Source organism: Pogoniulus pusillus, chromosome Z, assembly GCF_015220805.1.
Source record: "Pogoniulus pusillus isolate bPogPus1 chromosome Z, bPogPus1.pri, whole genome shotgun sequence".
Lineage (NCBI taxonomy): Eukaryota > Metazoa > Chordata > Aves > Piciformes > Lybiidae > Pogoniulus > Pogoniulus pusillus.
In genome coordinates, this window is record NC_087309.1 from 11,927,031 (window position 1) to 11,945,879 (window position 18,849).

Consider the following 18,849-nt stretch of genomic DNA (forward strand, 5'->3'; position numbering starts at 1 on the left):
TGCCTGCTATAAACTCCTAATAAATTTGAGTGGGTTTTGTGTAATAAAGGGTCTTGTTTGTCCAGTAGGAAAGCAGATTTGAGCCACAATAAATTTAAGTGGAGAACTATGCCTTCATTTGAGTCATTATTACAGCTGAGTCTCTTATTACAGCTGAGTTTGCCAATGAGAATTTTAACTTTTCACTAACTGTCTGGGTCAGGCTCGCTCATGCCACTGTACAAGACAAGCTTTGCTCCTCTCTGTGCCTAGAATCACTTACCTTTTGCTAGAAATGGCAGTGATGGAAATTGGAATTACTTCATTTAATGCTGAACTGGTGACTTGAACACCAGAGAGTTTGTGGGAAACTCCTGTAACCTTTTCATTCTCTCCTATGGAAACTGCTTATTGCATTAAGATAGCCTGCTTCATTATCTGGGTGTTAAGAGAAGGCCTCCAAGTCTAATGACTACCAGAATATTACTTCTTTGTTTGCAGTGTTTGTGTTGGTGAGATAAATCCATGTCCTTCTTAAATCAGAACATAAGCTGATAAAATAATGGCAACACTATCAGGTCTGCTTAACTGCTGGGTGAGCTGCATTTACAGTATTGCTGAGTCTTACTCACAAAGATTGCTATGTCCAGTGCAGAACAGTCTGAGAAGAACAGGACCCTCCCAAAATACTCCACTTTACCAGGGGCAGCATAGTGAAGTCTTGCAAGTCCCAGGATCTTGATAAGTCAAGAGGCTTTGATAGGCTTATTCATAGAATCATAGAATCATAGAATCAGCCAGGTTGGAAGAGACCTCCAAGATCATCCAGTCCAACCTATCCCCCAGCCCTAACCAATCAACTAGACCATGGCACTAAGTGCCTCATCCAGTCTTTTCTTGAAGACCCCCAGGGACGGTGCCTCCACCACCTCCCTGGGCAGCCCATTCCAATGCCAATCACTCTCTCCATGAAGAACTTCTTCCTAACATCCAGCCTATACCTACCCTGGCACAACTTGAGACTGTGTCCCCTTGTTCTATTGCTGGTTGCCTGGCAGAAGAGGCCACCCCCCACCTGGCTACAATGCCCCTTCAGGTAGTTGTAGACAGTAATAAGATCACCCCTGAGCCTCCTCTTCTCCAGGCTAAACACCCCCAGCTCCCTCAACCTCTCCTCATAGGATTTGTGCTCCAGGCCCCTCACCAGATTTGTTGCCCTTCTCTGGACATGTTCCAGCACCTCAACATCTTTCTTGAATTGAGGGGCCCAGAACTGGACACAGTACTCAAGGTGTGGCCTGACCAGTGCTGAGTACAGGGCAAGAATAACCTCCCTTGTCCTACTGGCCACACTGTTCCTGATGCAGGCCAGGATGCCATTGGCTCTCTTGGCCACCTGGGCACACTGCTGGCTCATCTTCATCTTACTATCTATCAGTACCCCCAGGTCCCTTTCCTCCTGGCTGCTCTCCAGCCACTCTGTCCCCAGCCTGTAGTGCTGCTTGGGGTTGTTGTGACCCAGGTGCAGAACCCTGCACTTGGCCTTGTTCAATCTCATCCCATTGGCCTCTGCCCACCCATCCAGCCTGATAAAACTAGGATTGGATTGTACTTCTGGCATGGAGTCTTGGAAAGGTTATTTATTTGCACCCTTTGTCAAAGGCCAAGAACTCAAATATTTATGAAGCTGAATGTGTTTTGTAATGCAGTCCTTGTCTGCATAGTTTCTTACCAGCACTTAAGCCCAGCATGGCACTCTGGAAAGTTTTATTTCAGTCAGATGCTGCATTTAAATGTACAATAGGACAGTTCTTCATAGTTACACAATTTCTGAACAATGTCATGGACTGCCTGATTTGGACTGAGAGCTTCCCTGGAAAGAGTTTGTCATCATCTTTTTCTCTGAACAGTGATGAATTTACTCCTAGGATTTAATAACTGCTATTAGTTTGGAGGTTTTTTTTAAGTAAATATACAGACATTTTGTTGCGTAAATCTCTACATACAGTGACCTTTGGCTAACAGGATGAATGGAGGTGATCACCAGGCAGCCTTGTGTGTCTCCTTGTGTGGCCAAACAAAGCAACAAGCACCTTCAGCCACGTCTCTGTGCCCCATAGGACACATGCTGGCTGAGGAGACCATTGAGAGCTGGAGAGGAAGGAAATGTGTGACCTCACAGAATCACTGAACTTTAGACATTGGAAGGGAGCTCCAGAGATCATCAAGTCCAACCTCCCTGCCAAGGCAGGATCCCCTAGGGTAGTTCACACAGGAATGCATCCAGGAAGAGTTTGAAAATCTTCAGAGAAGGAGACTCCACAATGTCTCTAGGCAGCCTGTTCCAGTGCTCAGTCAATCTCACTGTAAAGAAGTTTCTCCTCAGGTTGAGGAGAAACCTTCTATGCTCCAGATTGTAGCTGTTGCTCCTGGTCTTACTGCTGCTGGCCAGTGAAAACAGATTGGTCCCATCCACTTGACACCCACCCCACAGATGTTTGTACACACTGATCAGATCTCCTCTCAGTCTTCTCTTCTCCAGACTAAACAGTGCCAGGGCTCTGAGCCTCTCTCCATGGGGCAGATGTTCAAGTGCCCCAGTCATCCTCATGACTCTCCTCTGGACTCTTTCCAGCAGGTCCCTGTTTCTCTTGAACTGGGGAGCCCAAAACTGGACACAGTATTCCAGGTGTGGTCTCACCACGGGAGAGTAGAGTAACATCTTGAGCTTCTGATAGTTTGTTTTTTTTTCTTATCCAGTGTAAGCAAAATTAGTTGTGATAGCAAGGGTTGGAAAGAACATGATCTCTTAAACAAAAATGTTGCTACAATGAACTCAACTTTGACTGTCATTAGTTCAGTCAAAGGTATATACATGTCTTCATTACTCTCGTTGCACTTTAAAAGGAGAAAGCCTAGGTACTTAACTGATTTTGTTATTGCTAGCTAGTACAGAGCCCATTCTCACTTGAGCACAGGACAGAAGAGTCTTAACATCTACACAAGACCTGTGGGCTGAGATGTTCAGCCCTGACTTCTCTCTCCTCAAGTAGTGATGGGTCATTGATGCAGGTTGGCATCAGTTTCTGACTTTGGCTTTTTGCATCAGAAGGATGCCTCCCTCTAATGAAGAATGTCTTCCCAAGCCACTGTTTGGTAAAAAAACAGTGATACCAAAAACTTGACTGTTGTCTCACCAGAAGTCAGTACAAGCCTGTGGTTCTCTGTGGCTTTTGAAACAAAAACAGAAACAAAAGGCAAATGATCACAGAATCACAAAATCACAGTCTTGCTGAGGCTGGAATAGAGCTCTGGGATCATCAGATCAAGCCTATGATGTAATACCACTACATCAACCAGACCGGGTCACTAAGTGCCACATCCAGCCTTTCCTTAAACTCCTTCAGGGACAGCAATTCCACCACTTCCCTGAGCAGTCCATTCCAGTGTCTAATTACCCTTTACATGAGGAAGTGCTTCCCAACATCTAACCTAAACCTCCCCATGCACAGCTTCAGGCCATGCCGTATCATCTCATCATGAGCTGCCTGGCAGAAGAGCCAAATCTCCACCCAAATACAACTTCCTTTTCCTTGCCCGAGTGCAATGGCTGCTTTGGCCACAGAGGTTCACCAATCAGAATGGCATTTGCCAAACTGACCATATTAGGTGAAAGCAGGGCTTGCTCACTCTTATTTGGGTAAGACACCAACAAGTACCTAAACACCTGTGGGTACCTGTCTATGACTTTGGGAGGGGACATAATGGCCCAAACCTTTGTTTTCCTCCTGCCCTTGCTTCCCCCACCAGCAGAAGGGTGGGGCAAGCCAGGACATCTAATAGGCCTATTAGCCTTCCAGGACAGGGGTTTAATACCCTTCCACTATATTCATTTCAGTTTTGCTTTCTAGCCTTGGACTGATTGAGTTAATCTTTGCTATCACCTGAGTTCTCTTTTCTGGAGAACTTCTGCAGCCTAAAGACAAATGCATTTAATGTCTTGGATTTAATTCCTTGAATTGCTTCTTTTTAGCTGCTATAATCTGAGGATATGGGAATTTGTGCAGGAATTTGGTCTCGGTCTTTGGTTTTATTTGTCATCTTCTTCCTCTTTCCCTCCATTTCTCTGCTAGAATAAAGAAGACACGTACTTTGTAGTCTTACACAAAGAAGAAGGAGCTGGCCTGGGATTTAGTGTTGCTGGAGGAATAGATTTGGAACAGAAATCAGTCACAGTAAGTGATAGCTCTAAGTGTTTTGTTGTTGGGTTTTTTTTTTTGTTGTTGTTGGTCAGGAGTTCTTTGGGGCTTTTGTTGGTTTGAGTTTGGGTGGTTTTGGGGGGTGGGGTTTTTTGTTTGTTAATTTGCTTAGGGGTTCCCCCCCCAAGGCTTGCTCTAAATCAGGCTGTGATTAGATCAAGTTTTTGTTTATCAAGACTCAATGCAAGTTGCTAACAGTCATATAGCAGCATATCTCAGAGGTGGCTGCATTGTCACCTGAAATCAGAGTGTCTGGGAAGCTTAATTCTTATTATTGGACATGGAGGCCAATTATGTTTTCAATCTGGTAAAGGTCTGTTACTGAATGAGATTGGCCAGATCCCATTGAATCCTATGTATGTAAATAGTGTGTGCAGCTGCAGTTCATGCAGCCTTTTAGTGGAAATTCTTATCCCTAGCCCCTGAAAAATTATCTGTGCAGCAAATTTCTGTAAGTATTTTGCAAATCCTGAGAGTGACTGTTTCAGACCTCAGGGAGCATTCTAGATTTCAGCTCACAATTTATGTTTTGGTGTTATCTAAGACCTTTGGGTGGTCAGTAAATGAGGAGCTTGATTTAAAAAAAAAATAAAAATTACAGAGCATTCTGTATGATACAAAAATACTGTGTGGCATTAAATGACACTGGTGTGTAAAAAAGTGATAGCAAGCAACTGATGCACCGTTGAAAAACAGATATGTGAGATTAAAATACGGGACAGCCAGTGTTGCAAGTGTCAGTTTCATTGCACAAGATGGACATTTAAATTCTGCCCATAAAGATTCATTGGGTGCTGACATTAGAAGAAGTTTAGTTTTCAGCCTTTGAGGCCTGCAGCACCCTTTGCAGGAATCTGGGTTTTGCTCCTAGACAGGGGCAGTCTCCTTTTATGATCAGGTTCCCTGCCTGGTGAATGTGGGGCAGGCTGTGGATGTAGTCTGCCTGGACTTCAGCAAAGCCTTTGACACTGTCTGCCACAAGAAGCTCCTGGCCAAGCTGGCAGCTCATGGCTTGGACAGATTCACTCTGTGCTGGATCAAAAACTGGCTGGAAGGCTGAGCCCAGAGAGTGGTGGTGAATGGTGCCACATCCAGTTGGCAGCTGCCACTAGTGGTGTGCCCCAGGGGTCAGTGCTGGGCCCCGTCCTGTTCAAGATCTTTATTGATGACCTGGACGAGGGGATTGAGACTGGCATCAGTAAGTTTGCAGATGCCACCAAGCTAGGAGCAGCTGTGGAGCTGTTGGAAGGTAGGAGAGCCCTGCAGAGGGACCTGGCCAGGCTGGATGGGTGGGCAGAGGCCAATGGGATGAGATTGAACAAGGCCAAGTGCAGGGTTCTGCACTTGGGTCACAACAACCCCAAGCAGCACTACAGGCTGGGGACAGAGTGGCTGGAGAGCAGCCAGGAGGAAAGGGACCTGGGGGTACTGGTAGATAGTAGCTGAAGATGAGGCAGCAGTGTGCCCAGGTGGCCAAGAGAGCCAATGGCATCCTGGCCTGCATCAGGAACAGTGTGGCCAGTAGGACAAGGGAGGTTATTCTGCCCCTGTACTCAGCACTGGTCAGGCCACACCTTGAGTACTGTGTCCAGTTCTGGGCTCCTCAATTCAAGAGAGATGTTGAGGTGCTGGAAGGTGTCCAGAGAAGGGCAACAAAGCTGGTGAGGGGCCTGGAACACAAACCCTATGAGAAGAGGCTGAGGGTTGGACTGGATGATCATCTTCGAGGTCTCTTCCAACCTGGTTGATTCTATCATTCTATCAATGTAATAGTCTATTTCAGCTAGATGGGACCTGCAGTGATCATCTAGTCCAACTTCCTGACCACTTCAGGGCTGACCAAACATGAAGACATGTTTTTGTAGGGTGTTATGCAAATGTCTCTCAAACATTTAGCAGGCTTGGAGCATTGGCCACATCTCTAGAAAGCCTTTGTCAATGTTTGGCCACCCTCTTGGTAAGGGAATGTTTCCTGATGGTACATCACCAGATGTCTTGGACATGACCTCTGTATTCCACTATCCTCTTGCAGTTAGATGCCTTCATCTATCATTGAGGCCATTATTCCAGTTTGGAATGCCTGCTTAGACTCCCTGGAAATATATCTCCTTGGATCTGTGTAGAGTTCTGGCAGGTGCTGATCTCTGCGGCCCTGCAGTGAGAGGGAATGAGAACTAAAAGGCATCTGTTTCCTTGCTGTTATTCTAGGTATTAAGAGAAATTCCAAGTGAAAATGCCACACAGAAATGTGTGCATGTGTCCAGGTTTGCTGCCTTGGATCTAGACCTGTGTGCTTGGGAAACCATATTCTGGCTGCTAAAATTACAGTGCATGATAGGCAAGTCTATGAACATTGGGTTGTCAGGGTTTGAGCAGAATTGAGCAGTCTGAAAACAAGGAGAACAGGCAGGGTAACGTTGGGTTGTTCTGATAAGGAGGCACAGCTGCAGAAAAGAGGCCTTGGGAGGGCTGGCAGAGAAGCTGCCAGCTGAAAGTTAGCTGTTGTCTGTAGGTAGCTGCGTGAGGAGGACTTAGAGGGGGCTGGTTGGTTAGTTCTGTCTCTGTGCATATGGACAGCCCTTATTCTGCTATGTCACTTATCAGAATTATGCACGTTGTGCTGAGCCATTATATAAGCATCACTCTTAGCTTCAGTACATGGAATTGACAAACCCTATGAGGAGAGGCTGAGGGAGCTGGGGGAGTTCAGCCTGGAGAAGAGGAGGCTCAGGGGGGACCTCATTGCTGTCTACAACTACCTGAAGGGACACTGTAGCCAGGTGGGGGTTGGCCTCTTCTCCCAGGCAACCAGCAATAGAACAAGGGACACAGTCTCAAGTTGTGCCGAGGTAGGTCTAGGCTGGATGTTAGGAGGAAGTTGTTGCCAGAGAGAGTGATTGGCATTGGAATGGGCTGCCCAGGGAGGTGGTGAAGGCACCATCCCTGGAGGTGTTCAAGAAAAGCCTGGATGAGGCACTTAGTGCCATGGTCTAGTTGACTGGCTAGGGCTGGGTGATAGGTTGGACTGGATGATCTTGGAGGTCTCTTCCAACCTGGTTGATTCTATGATTCTGTGACTTTATCCACCATATTGGTGAGGCTGTGTCATTCTGGTTCCCTGCATGGATCCTGAAGAGAGGAATGCATGTGGCACTGGGTCTTGAGTCTTGCAGTCAGTTCCTTTCTGTACATGGCACATATCTAAGTCTCAGATGCACTTGCTGGAATTTACTCAAAAGATTAATTGACTCTGAATAGAGATTGGTGGTTTGTTTTTTTTTCTCTAGGAGAAATGTATTTCAAGCCAGTAAATCATCACTTTACATCTGTTTGCATGCTGTTTGATCAGCCAAATTGTAATGGACAATTAAATTCTTGTTCAGCCTTTCTGTGCACAGGTGCTGCACACTGCTTAGAAGCATGCCTTTGAAAACAGCACAGAATGCATGTCCCAGTCAGTGTGAATTTGGAAAGTGGCTGTCACACATCACAAAGTTCTTCATGTTCACTGTGGCATGGATGTGGATTTAACCTGTGTGCCACGTGAAATATGTTAATTGAAGACCTCTGAGGAGTTCAGGATGGCATAAATGATTGCTCGTATTACTTATCTGGTCTTGGTTGTCTTTGTCTTAGAAGTGACCATGCAATAATAGCATTTTTTGCTCTGTTTTCTCCCCATCTCTAACTGCAGTTCTTGTGTAGTCACTTGGTCTCTAGTATTTCAGAGAGTTCATTAGAGCAAATATATTGTGCCTGATACCTGGGCAATGCCTACTGATTGGAAACTTTGGTGGGCTCTCCGTGTTCACTTTGGTTTACAGAGCACTCTGTGGTCATGAGGCTAAGGCAACTTGAAGTTAAAATCTTTCTTGCAGGTTCACAGAGTGTTTTCCAAGGGAGTGGCATCTCAAGAAGGCACTATTCAGCGAGGAGATCTTGTTCTGTCAATCAATGGCAAGTCTCTTGCAAGTTCAGTCCATGGGGATGTTCTGAACACTCTTCATCAGGCAAGACTCTACAAATATGCAGTCATTGTCATCCAGAAGGAAAAGGACAAAGCAAATAATTCCTCCAGACTTGAGATACCAGCTACTGGCAGAAAATGTGTGGGGTCTGGAAAAAATGTTTCCATGGAGATAGGAACAGGTATGATCTTTGTCCAAGAACAGTTGGAAGGATTCTCTAGCAGAGCAGGCTGAAGGGGAAGATGTCTGTGTGTTTTAGATTGTCTGTGCCTTATGTCATTGAAGAGAGCAAACGAAATAACCTTGATATTTTATTTGTTCCTACATTTTATTTGAGCCTAAATTCAATTTGGGGTGAGGTTTTGGGTTTTGGTGGTGGTGGTTTGTTTGGTGGGATTTTTTTTTTTTTAATCTTAACTGTCCAGAAACTTAGAAGGACATTTAGGGGGCCTAATCCAATTTCTAATAAAGTTAGTGAGTCCACATATTCTTCCAATCCAGGATAAACTCATTTGAAGTCATAATAGTGGTCAGTGCAAGAAAGCAAACAAGAGGAAAAGAAAAGAAAAAAAAAGCCCAACAAACCTAAACCTCAAACAAAGCCCCAGGCCCTGCAGTTTGTTGTGCATTGGAACATTGGAATTGAGCTTGCTCTTTATAGTATCAGATTCTGTACTGTTCCTATTAAAACTGCTGCTATTAAGAGTAAGTAGAGCTAAGTCAAATCCAAGGCAGCCATCCCATAAGAAGCTAGGGATAAATGGTTTAAGGGGAATTCTGTCAGTGGAATGTCAAGTCCCTATTTGGAACCAAGACAGCATTTCAGTGTGAAGATTGGACTTGAAGTGTTACAAAGAGATCTCTCAAATATTTTTTTGTAGAACTAAGACACCTGTTTGTATACAGCTGCTTTGGGAGCATGGGATGACTTGCTTCAGTCCTTTGCACTGTCCGTGGGAGAGGGTGTACAGTGGTTGTGGCTCCCTGTTGAGAGATTTGGTGATGTGACTTCCCCTGGCTTCCTGGGCAATATAAGGCATACCCCAAAACGGGGACATGAAGCTGCCACTCACCCATTTTTAACCCATTGGTTGTAACCTTTAAAAGTGAGGGTTCTTTTTTTCTCTCTCTGTAGCAGTTCTTATAGGTTTGTGCTTTCACAGGATAATAGGATGTTAGGGGTTGGAAGGGACCCAAAGTGACCATCAAGTCCAACCCCCCTGCCAGAGCAGGACAATCCTATCTAACACAGATCACAGAGGAACACATCCAGACAGGCCTTGAAAGGCTCCAGAGAAGGAGACCCCACGACCTCCCTGGGAAACCTGTTCCAGTGCTCTGGGACCCTTACAGTAAAGAAGTTCCCCCTTGTGTTGAGGCAGAATCTCTTTTGCTGCAACTTAACACCCATTGCTCCTTGTTCTGTCACAGGGAGCAAGTGAGCAGAGCCTGTTCCCCACTCCTGCCCAGCCTTCAGATACTTACAGACATTTATCAAATCCCCTCTAAGTCTTCTCTTCTCCAGACTAAAAAGCCCCAGGTCCCTCAGCCTCTCCTCATAAGCCATGCCCTCCTGTCCCCTAATCATCCTCCTAGCCCTCTGCTGGACCCTCTCAGCAGATCCCTGTGCCTCTTCAACTGGGGAGCCCAAAACTGAACACAGTATTCAATATGAGGTTGGAAAGGACCTCAAAGGGCATCTAGTTCCAATCCCCTGCCATAGGCAGGGACACCTCCACTAGAATAGGTCGTTCAAGGCCTCATCTAACCTAGCTTTGAACACATCCAGGAAGGGAACATCCACAACCTCCCTGGGTAACCTGTTCCAGTGTTTCACTGGCTTTTATAGCACAGTTTTGTAATACAGCTTAGAAGAAGTACAGAATGCTTTGTACAGTCATGGATCAACCTTTCTGGAGCTTCTTCCATGAATGTAACATAAAAGTAATTACTTCAGAGTCCCTTTTTCTACCCTGAGCTCCCTCGTGCCCTGCAGTTGACAAGTGCAGAGTGTTTGCTGGGAGCATCCACTAGAGGGCAACCTTGTCTCGTAAAGAGCATAGCATTGAGTTAACGAAAAGCATCCATCCTGCGGGGCAAAGAACATCTTCTAACGCCTCACATTTAAACATTTGCAGTTGTTTGAGGTAATCCGCGGTAATGCAGACTGTGTCATTGTTGCGTTCGTACAGGACAGAGAGCATCCTCTCTCCAAAACTACAGATTGATTTCCTGCTGAGAAAAATCACATATTTTATGTCAACTACAGCAATATTGCATTCTAAAAATGTCTGCCATGTAGGAGGCAGAATGCACTCACCAGTAATCACGGTTATTTCCGTAGATGGGAGGCCAGAAGCAATTATTCACACTTGTGAATGAGCACAGACTTGTCCTTAAGAGGATTCATTCAATGTAACATTCATTACTGCTGATTTAAAAGATGCAGATCATCAATAAGCAGATGTTACAAATGAAAGAAAAAGAAATGCTCTCCAGCCACTATTTTTGTTAAGTTTTTCAGTTATTTTTGTTGATGCTTAGATTCTGTGGTAAGTCTGCCAAGGTTTAATTTTGCCCCAAAATTTTGTTGAACATGCAAAATGAGAATGTCTCTGTGCATAAATACATTTTGTACTGCCTTCTGCTTGCAGCTGCAATAATACACATTCACTGGGTGACAGCATGTTCAGCATGTTCTGGTCTGAATCTGAGGTGGACTCTGAACTGCTTTGTCACCACAGCAAAAACAACCTCAACCAAAGACTTCTTGCCATTTGCTATCGACTGCCTAACAAGATGCTGTCTATATTCTGTCACAGATCCAAACCTGGATATGAATGATGTCATCTGCGTTGAATTATTGAAAACCTCTGCTGGCTTGGGATTCAGTCTTGATGGTGGGAAAGCTTCCATTGCTGGAGACAGGCCCTTACTTGTAAAAAGAATATTTAAAGGTACTACAAGCATGCAGTGGATATTATCCCACAGCAGTGGATAATTTAAGCAGGGATGTTTTTGTGGTCCTACTTGTTAGTCATAGTGGTCAGTGAAAAAAACACTCTTGAGAATGGCTAGAAATTGCATCTGCTGGTAAATGTTTATGGAGTTATCTGATGTACTGAATGTGATAGAATCATAGAATCAACCAGGTTGGAAGAGACCTCCAAGATCAGCCAGTCCAACCTAGCACCCAGCCCTAGCTAGTCAACTAGACCACGGCACTAAGTGCCTCAGCCAGGCTTTTCTTGAACACCTCCAGGGACGGTGCCTCCACCACCTCCCTGGGCAGCCCATTCCAATGCCAATCACTCTCTCTGGCAACAACTTCCTCCTAACATCCAGCCTAGACTTCCCCCGGCACAACTTGAGACTGTGTCCCCTTGTTCTGCTGCTGGTTGCCTGGGAGAAGAGGCCAACCCCCACCTGGCTACAATGTCCCTTCAGGTAGTTGTAGACAGCAATGAGGTCACCCCTGACCCTCTTCTGCAGGCTAAACACCCCCAGCTCCCTCAGCCTCCCCTCATAGGGTTTGTGTTCCAGGCCCCTCACCAGCTTTGTTGCCCTTCTCTGGACACCTTCCAGCACCTCAACATCTCTCTTGAATTGAGGAGCCCAGAACTGGACACAGCACTCAAGGTGTGGCCTGAGCAGTGCTGAGTACAGGAGAAGAATAACCTCCCTTGTCCTACTGGCCACACTCTTCCTGATGCAGGCCAGGATGCCATTGGCTCTCTTGGCCACCTGGGCACACTGCTGCCTCATCTTCAGCTACTATCTATCAGTACCCCCAGGTCCCTTTCCTCCTGGCTGCTCTCCAGCCACTCTATCCCCAGCCTGTATCTCTGCATGGGGTTGTTGTGGCCAAAGTGCAGAACCCTGCAGTTGCTTCCTGAGTTTGTCCACTATTCTATAGACATAAAGTTACAGCAGTCTACTGCAAATAACATTTGAAAAGTTTATGCCTCATCTGATTCTCTTTTCTAAAGAGAAGTACTATGCAGGTAATCAGTGTGGTTCCAAAGCACAATCCTGTGTTATTCCCAATCAAAATTTTAGTATTTTGTATTTTTGTTTGGTTTGGGGTTGTTTTGATTTTTTTTGAGTTGGTTGACTGGGTTTTATTAGATGTCAGTATTAGCTTTTGCCAAGAATATGTACTGTTTGTATTCAAAACCTGCCTGTCTTGGATGCTTTGTGAGTATAGGCAACTATACCTAACAAGTAGGTATAGTAAAATTTATATGAAACACATAGAAAAGAAGCAAATCCCACAACTGAAGATGAGGCAGCAGTGTGCCCAGGTGGCCAAGAGAGCCAATGGCATCCTGGCCTGCATCAGGAACAGTGTGGCCAGTAGGACGAGGGAGGTTATTCTTGCCCTGTACTCAGCACTGGTCAGGCCACACCTTGAGTGCTGTGTCCAGTTCTGGGCCACTCAATACAAGAAAGATGTTGAGGTGCTGGAATATGTCCAGAGAAGGGCAACAAAGCTGGTGAGAGGCCTGGAACACAAACCCTATGAGGAGAGGCTGAGGGAGCTGGGGTTGTTTAGCCTGGAGAAGAAGAGGGTCAGGGGGGACCTCATTGCTGTCTACAACTACCTGAAGGGACATTGTAGCCAGGTGGGGATTGGCCTCTTCTCCCAGGCAACCAGCAATAGAACAAGGGGACACAGTCTCAAGTTGTGCTGGGGGAGGTCTAGGCTGGATGTTAGGAGGAAGTTGTTGCCAGAGAGAGTGATTGGCATTGGAATGGGCTGCCCAGGGAGGTGGTGGAGGCACCGTCCCTGGAGGTGTTCAAGAAAAGCCTGGCTGAGGCACTTAGTGCCATGGTCTAGTTGACTGACTAGGGCTGGGTGCTAGGTTGGACTGGATGATCTTGGAGGTCTCTTCCAACCTGGTTGATTCTATGATTCTATGACATGCACTGAAGTAGTCACTACTGCAAAAATGGTTTATTTACTCTTCATCACAGGTAGAAAGCAGATTTCTGTGGTTTTACTGCACTTGGGGTTTTTGTTTACACTGACTTTCTCCCTTTTGCTCCAAGGTGGTGCTGCAGAGCAGTCTGGAGACATAGAAACTGGAGACGAAATTCTTGCTGTTAGTGGAAAGTCATTACTTGGCCTCATGCATTACGATGCCTGGAACATTATCAAATCTGTGCCAGAGGGCCCTGTTCAGCTGCTGATCAGAAAACACAGAACTTCAGTATGATGGAAGCACTACATCAAATCACACTTGCTAAGACAAAACGTGTAAAAATTGGCTACAAGCTATCTTTGTTTCTAAAGTCACACAAAAGTGTCTTAATGTTCTACAGAGAGGTGCTAAGAGCCTTGAAGAACCACTGGGCAAGCATGTGATGAGCATCATAAAATCTTACTTAATTATTGGGGATAAAAAAAGCCAAATGTTAAAGACATTTTTGTATCACGTGGCAATTTTAATGGATCTTCAAGACTTCTCCTGGGTTTGATTTAAACTATTTTGACTGAGACACTGTGCCTGTCCCTGATTATTTTTAGTGTCTGCAGAGCGCTGGGATTATAAATTGTTGGTTGCCATCCTGTTGACAAGGATGAGTATTTAGACTGTACTATATTACTTAGTTGTAATAAGACTTTAGGACAACTTGCTTAGGGTCTGATCTTTTTTTTGTTGCTGTTGTAATAAGAGAATGTCTGGAACAATCTCACTTTATTCTTCTAAGTGCAGTTTTGCTAAAAAATGTGTGAGAAATGTGTAATTTTGCACAAGTTTTATGCCTAAAACATGAGCAGTTTGTTGCAAATCTGAAAAAATCCTCTGATTAAACTGATGAACTGACTCAGCATCCACCATAACTGAAGCTGCCCTTAGATGCAACTTAAATCTGAAAGCACTTGGCATTAATGCAAATGGAAATCTATGAGCAAGAAAATGGTATCCAAATAATAGTTAATTGTCCACCCAGGGGTAGACTGAGTTGTTAGTTATGATTAAAATGGGAGCGATAAAAATTGGGGTCCAGATCTTCAAATTTAGGCTTCTAATATTAGGCACCTTAAAAAAAAAAACAAACACAAAAAACACATATATATATATTTTTAAAGAAGGATAATTTCAAGTGCTGAGCACTTGCAGAGCCTACAGACTTCAGCGACTACTAAGTACGTCTGAAAGCTGGGCTGCTTTTATTTGGCTACAAGAGGTTTTTTAGGCTGCCTGGCTTGAAATACTCAAGCTGGAAAACAGTGGTCTGACAACGGGGATTACAACAGATTAAATCTGAACAGGCCATACTTGTGGTGGCTTTTAATTGCTCTTTTTTGTTTTCTCCTGGTTGCTTGTGTGAGAGTGGGTGAGGATGTGTGTGAAAGATACAAGTATGCCCAGCTGCATCAGCAATGGGTTGACGCTGAGGGTTCTGGATGATGAAACTGAAACCTGTATAGATGGGAGAAACCATGGTCATAGATACAGCAACATTCAAAGGGGTGTAGTGCTGCAGGCACTTAGTTTGGATTTTCTCACCTCTACTCACAGTAGAGGTATCAGGAGCTGGCCATGCTGCTGAGTGTTGTTTATAATCTGCTGTGTTGCGAGGAGAGTGTATGGGTGCAAGAGATTAGACTCTGTTGTTTCTCTTCATACATCGAGGATAGCTAAACAACATAAAAGAGATACAGGAGGAAGAGGGCCTGTGTCCTTATCAGCTGAGAACAAGCTGTTTGTTCCAGAGTGCCCAGGTTGTTCATCACGTTAGACTGGAAGCTGCTTGCAGGCAACACGCCCAGGGTGAAGAGCTCTCAGCCTGGAACCAGTCCAAATCTGAAGTGCTGCCTGTGTTTATAGTGAGCTAACACATTGCGTAGCTATTACAAAAAGGTCTGAGCTTGTCACTTGGTGCTACTCCAAGATAGCACTGTAGTTCAGTTGATTCACATTTATTCCACAGTGCTTGGAGCAATTGTGCCCAGGTTAGCGGAGTGCTCACTTTGGTTCATTTCTGTGACAGTTTCATTAGACTGCAGCTCATAGCGTGCAGAGGAATATTCAGTTCTGCAAAGGCAACTGAAGACCAGGTGAGCAGAAAAACTGTGCAAGGTTTGCCTAAAAGTTAGAATAGATTTCATTCTTTTTTTTAGTGACATATTAGCATGTGAGGCTGGGGAGAGTCACATCTTTTTGGCTACAGGAAAGGCAATACTTTACATAGTCCTGCAGCTGTTTTGCCTGCAGGATTTCTGCTGAAAAAAATTCAGGTTCAGTGCTGTGAACTGACTGTGGAGTTGGGTCCTCTGTGACCCCAAAGCTCAGCCGCTCTGTCAGGACCAGTCCTTGCCTCCAGTCACCTCAGTGGTGGGAGAGTCTTCAGGAGAATGCAGCACTTGTGATCAGAGGACCCCACTAAAGTTGCAGGCCTGTGCTGGAATAAAAGAGGTTACCCCTGCATATTTGCTGAAAAGCATGGAGAAGACATTTGGCAATGACAATTAAATGGTGAAGCCTTGTTCAGGAATGACCAAAATCTGACCGTAACAGTGTGTATAATAGGTACATAAAATGCATGTGGAGTTTAATGCAGCGTAGTGAATACATACCTGTATGCGTATAGTATGTACAAGTGCAGTACTGACTTTCTGCTGCTTCAATGTGGTAAATCACAGTCGTGTTTTAGGAGATGGCATTTTTGTTCAGTCCAGTTTAAAATTTTGGAGGTGCCAGTGCAGGGGGGGCATGTATCTCCCTCGCTTCTAAACCGGTATGAGCTCAAAGGTTAAAGTCTTCATTTTGTAAATTTAAGTTTAATTTGAAGTGTCTTGAGATGATAGGTGGTGAATATTTTCAGACACTTAACTTGCAGGTACTGTTCATTGTGAGTGATTTAGAAGGCTTTAATTTTTCAGTAATCAGATACTGTTGAGTATTTTGTTTTACATGCACGTAGATATGTGTTGGATGAGTAACAGCAAAGAGAGGCGGGGATTTTTTGTGCGTGATTCAGTAGTGGCTATAATTTAAGAGATAGGTTTAATGTTTTAAATCTGATAGTTGCTATGGGTAGAATGATACACTACTAACATTACAGAAAGAAGTATTTAACCCTGATCGTTTCTGTACCTGAAAATACTCTCTTATTTTTTTTTGGTGAAAGAACAGGAAACACTTCTGTTGATGCTGCCGGTGTTGTTGTGATTACAGTAGCATTTCTTGATGTCTCTGCTGGGGTGACATTCCCCATAAAAGCCCCAGGATTTATGCAGTGTAGGTGTCTGCTTTATTACAGGATGGGTAGACCAAACAGATGTAGTGAACCTTTGGTTATGCACCTGGAAAGTATATGTTGTTTTCCTGAGAGCCTGGCTGCACGAAAATGACAGAGGGCATTGCATTAGTCCATCAGAATTCAGTAGTTGTGCAAGTAAGTTTGGCCTGTCAGTCCCCATGGTGATTCTTTGCCAAGCTGGATGGTTGACCAAGCTCTAGGAGTGCAGTGACTCTCCAGAGGCTTGCAGCTGCATCTCGAAAGAACAAGAAAATCAAGATGAAATTACGCACTTGGTCTGTAAGTTGTCACTGGGGACCTGAAGGCATTCCATATAAGGTGAAATTGTTCATAGATGGAGAAGGTCTGGTGAAGGGTTTTGTTGCTTCCAGGCCTGGAGCACCACCGGGGTGCACATCCTGAATATGAGAGTGGCCTCTGAATATGAGAGTGCAGCCTTTTGTACTGGGAAGCTCTTTCCAGCTTCTGTGGGGACTGCATCTGTATTAAAAACTGTGAGATTAGGCCTAAAGTAGGGAGGGAGCAACATGGTATTCTTTTCTTGCTAAAAATAATGAAGGTAGATAAATATTAAGAAACTGTTGAGTGATAAATATCTTCTAATGACTCTCACTTAAAATTAACCCTGGTTAATGTTCTGCAGTGGTTCTTGTGAAAATCTGAAGGAACTGTTCCCAGGTGGGAATGTTAACCTGCTTCTACATTTAGGGTATGTAAATGTACAAGTGAAAATATTGATGAAGAGTAGACTAGATCATGTGAGTAATGGGGATCCCACTTCAAGTAGGTTTTGTGTGTTATGCTGATACACTTATTGTATGATACTGTATATTTACACTTTTATTTATATAAATAAAACTTCTTTTAATGAAAACTCTTTAATATGCCTTGTATATTAAGAAAAGGTGAGTGCAATAACATGAAATAGCTTGTACATTTTCCAATTTGCTGTCTCTGTTATGTAAATCTGTATTGCCATAAACTGTTTTTGTTTGGGTTTTTTAGTGATTTTGAAAATAAATGGTATCCTTAGTACTCCTCTAGGTATTTATTTCTGTTGTACCAAAGTCTGTCAGGTCCACAGTTGGAACTGGCATCACAGGGACAAAGTTGTCAGGGTGTCAGTGTCATCAAGGGGTATTCTGCCACCTACGCTGATTTTGGTGGAGGGGAGAAATTAATTGGTGCGAGGTTATATTCTATAAAAATACATATTTATTAAACTCAATATTCTGAACTCTGGCCAGCCCCAACCACTGTATATTAAAATTAAAAATGGATTCTACACGGTTATGAAAACATTCTAGGATAAATATCTACAGTAACTTATTAATAACTAGCAAACATTTAAACTATAAACAGAGAGAGGATTTTTCCCTGCAGCAAATACCGTTTGGGGTCTGTATGCTATTTGCCCAGCAGAGTGGGCTGGAAACTGATTCTGCTCTATGGCAGAGACAACAGATAATGACAGAGGCACAAAAACCTTTACTCACAATTCTTATTAATCAATAATCACCCTCCGGAGTTATGTCACAGCCTACGCCTTGTGTCCAAACTTCAAGGGAGCTTTGCCCGTGGACTTTGAGGCTGGAATCCTCCCGGCTTCTGGGGAAATGACAGTCTCTGACCTTGTTCTCCAGGCGAAGGATGCAAACTCTGCCTTTGTGCTGCTGGACCCAGAGGTCCAGGGATTCTTAGCAGGCAGGATCTCAGGTGCAGGAGTTGGATGTTGTGCAGTCTCAGCACTGTCTAAAGCTGGCTAGGCAGGCCGACCACGTGCAGACAACTCAGAGTCTGCTTCCTGGTAACTCGGTGACCATGGTGCTTACCAGGCACTGATAGGCAGTGGGTGCGCAAGGTGTGCACAGCTGCTTGGGAGTCTGCGCTCTGTAGGTAAAGGCAGGCAATGCAGCATCTAGTCCTGATAACACAGTAGTGTGCAGATGTGCACAGCTGGCTGGGAGACTTTAGGCTCCACATATATATATAGGCAGGCTAAAGTGAGCTCTGCAACTAAGTACGCAGGCAGGCAATCAACGTACGGAGTCCGGGCTATGCAGGGGGAGTCCGCACTGCAAGTGGGTCAGAGCACGAGGGTCCGAGCATGTTGTTTACCTGTGTACCCCTATTTATTGAATGTGGGCCAAGATTTAGTGCCCTTTGACCACTAGAATGCCCAATCAGATTGGCAGTCAGCCAAACCTTACCATAATAGGCAAATGCCATAGGCCTGGACTTTCCCAAACATGGGGATCACATGGGCTTACACCAGGGAAGCACAAGCTGAGTACGTGGGGGCTTACATAACGTGTTTACAACCAGGGGTCCTGGCAGACCAGACTTTGTGGCGCCAGGTCTGTTGTGCC

The 18,849-nt window shown here is 44.6% G+C and overlaps 1 protein-coding gene across 4 annotated transcripts in view; it reads left to right on the forward strand.

Annotated features, from left to right (window-relative positions):
* Positions 1 to 17,515, forward strand: part of PDZD2 (PDZ domain containing 2) — a 180,084-nt gene extending 162,569 nt beyond the window's left edge. For all 4 annotated transcript variants that reach the window (XM_064176630.1, XM_064176628.1, XM_064176629.1 and 1 more), the window contains 4 exons: positions 4,113 to 4,214; positions 8,117 to 8,387; positions 11,029 to 11,163; positions 13,259 to 17,515. In XM_064176630.1, coding sequence (XP_064032700.1) covers positions 4,113 to 4,214; positions 8,117 to 8,387; positions 11,029 to 11,163; positions 13,259 to 13,425 — 675 coding nt within the window. In that variant the 3' untranslated portion in view covers positions 13,426 to 17,515. The remainder of the gene's footprint in view (positions 1 to 4,112; positions 4,215 to 8,116; positions 8,388 to 11,028; positions 11,164 to 13,258) is intronic.
* Positions 17,516 to 18,849: the final 1,334 nt, after the last annotated feature.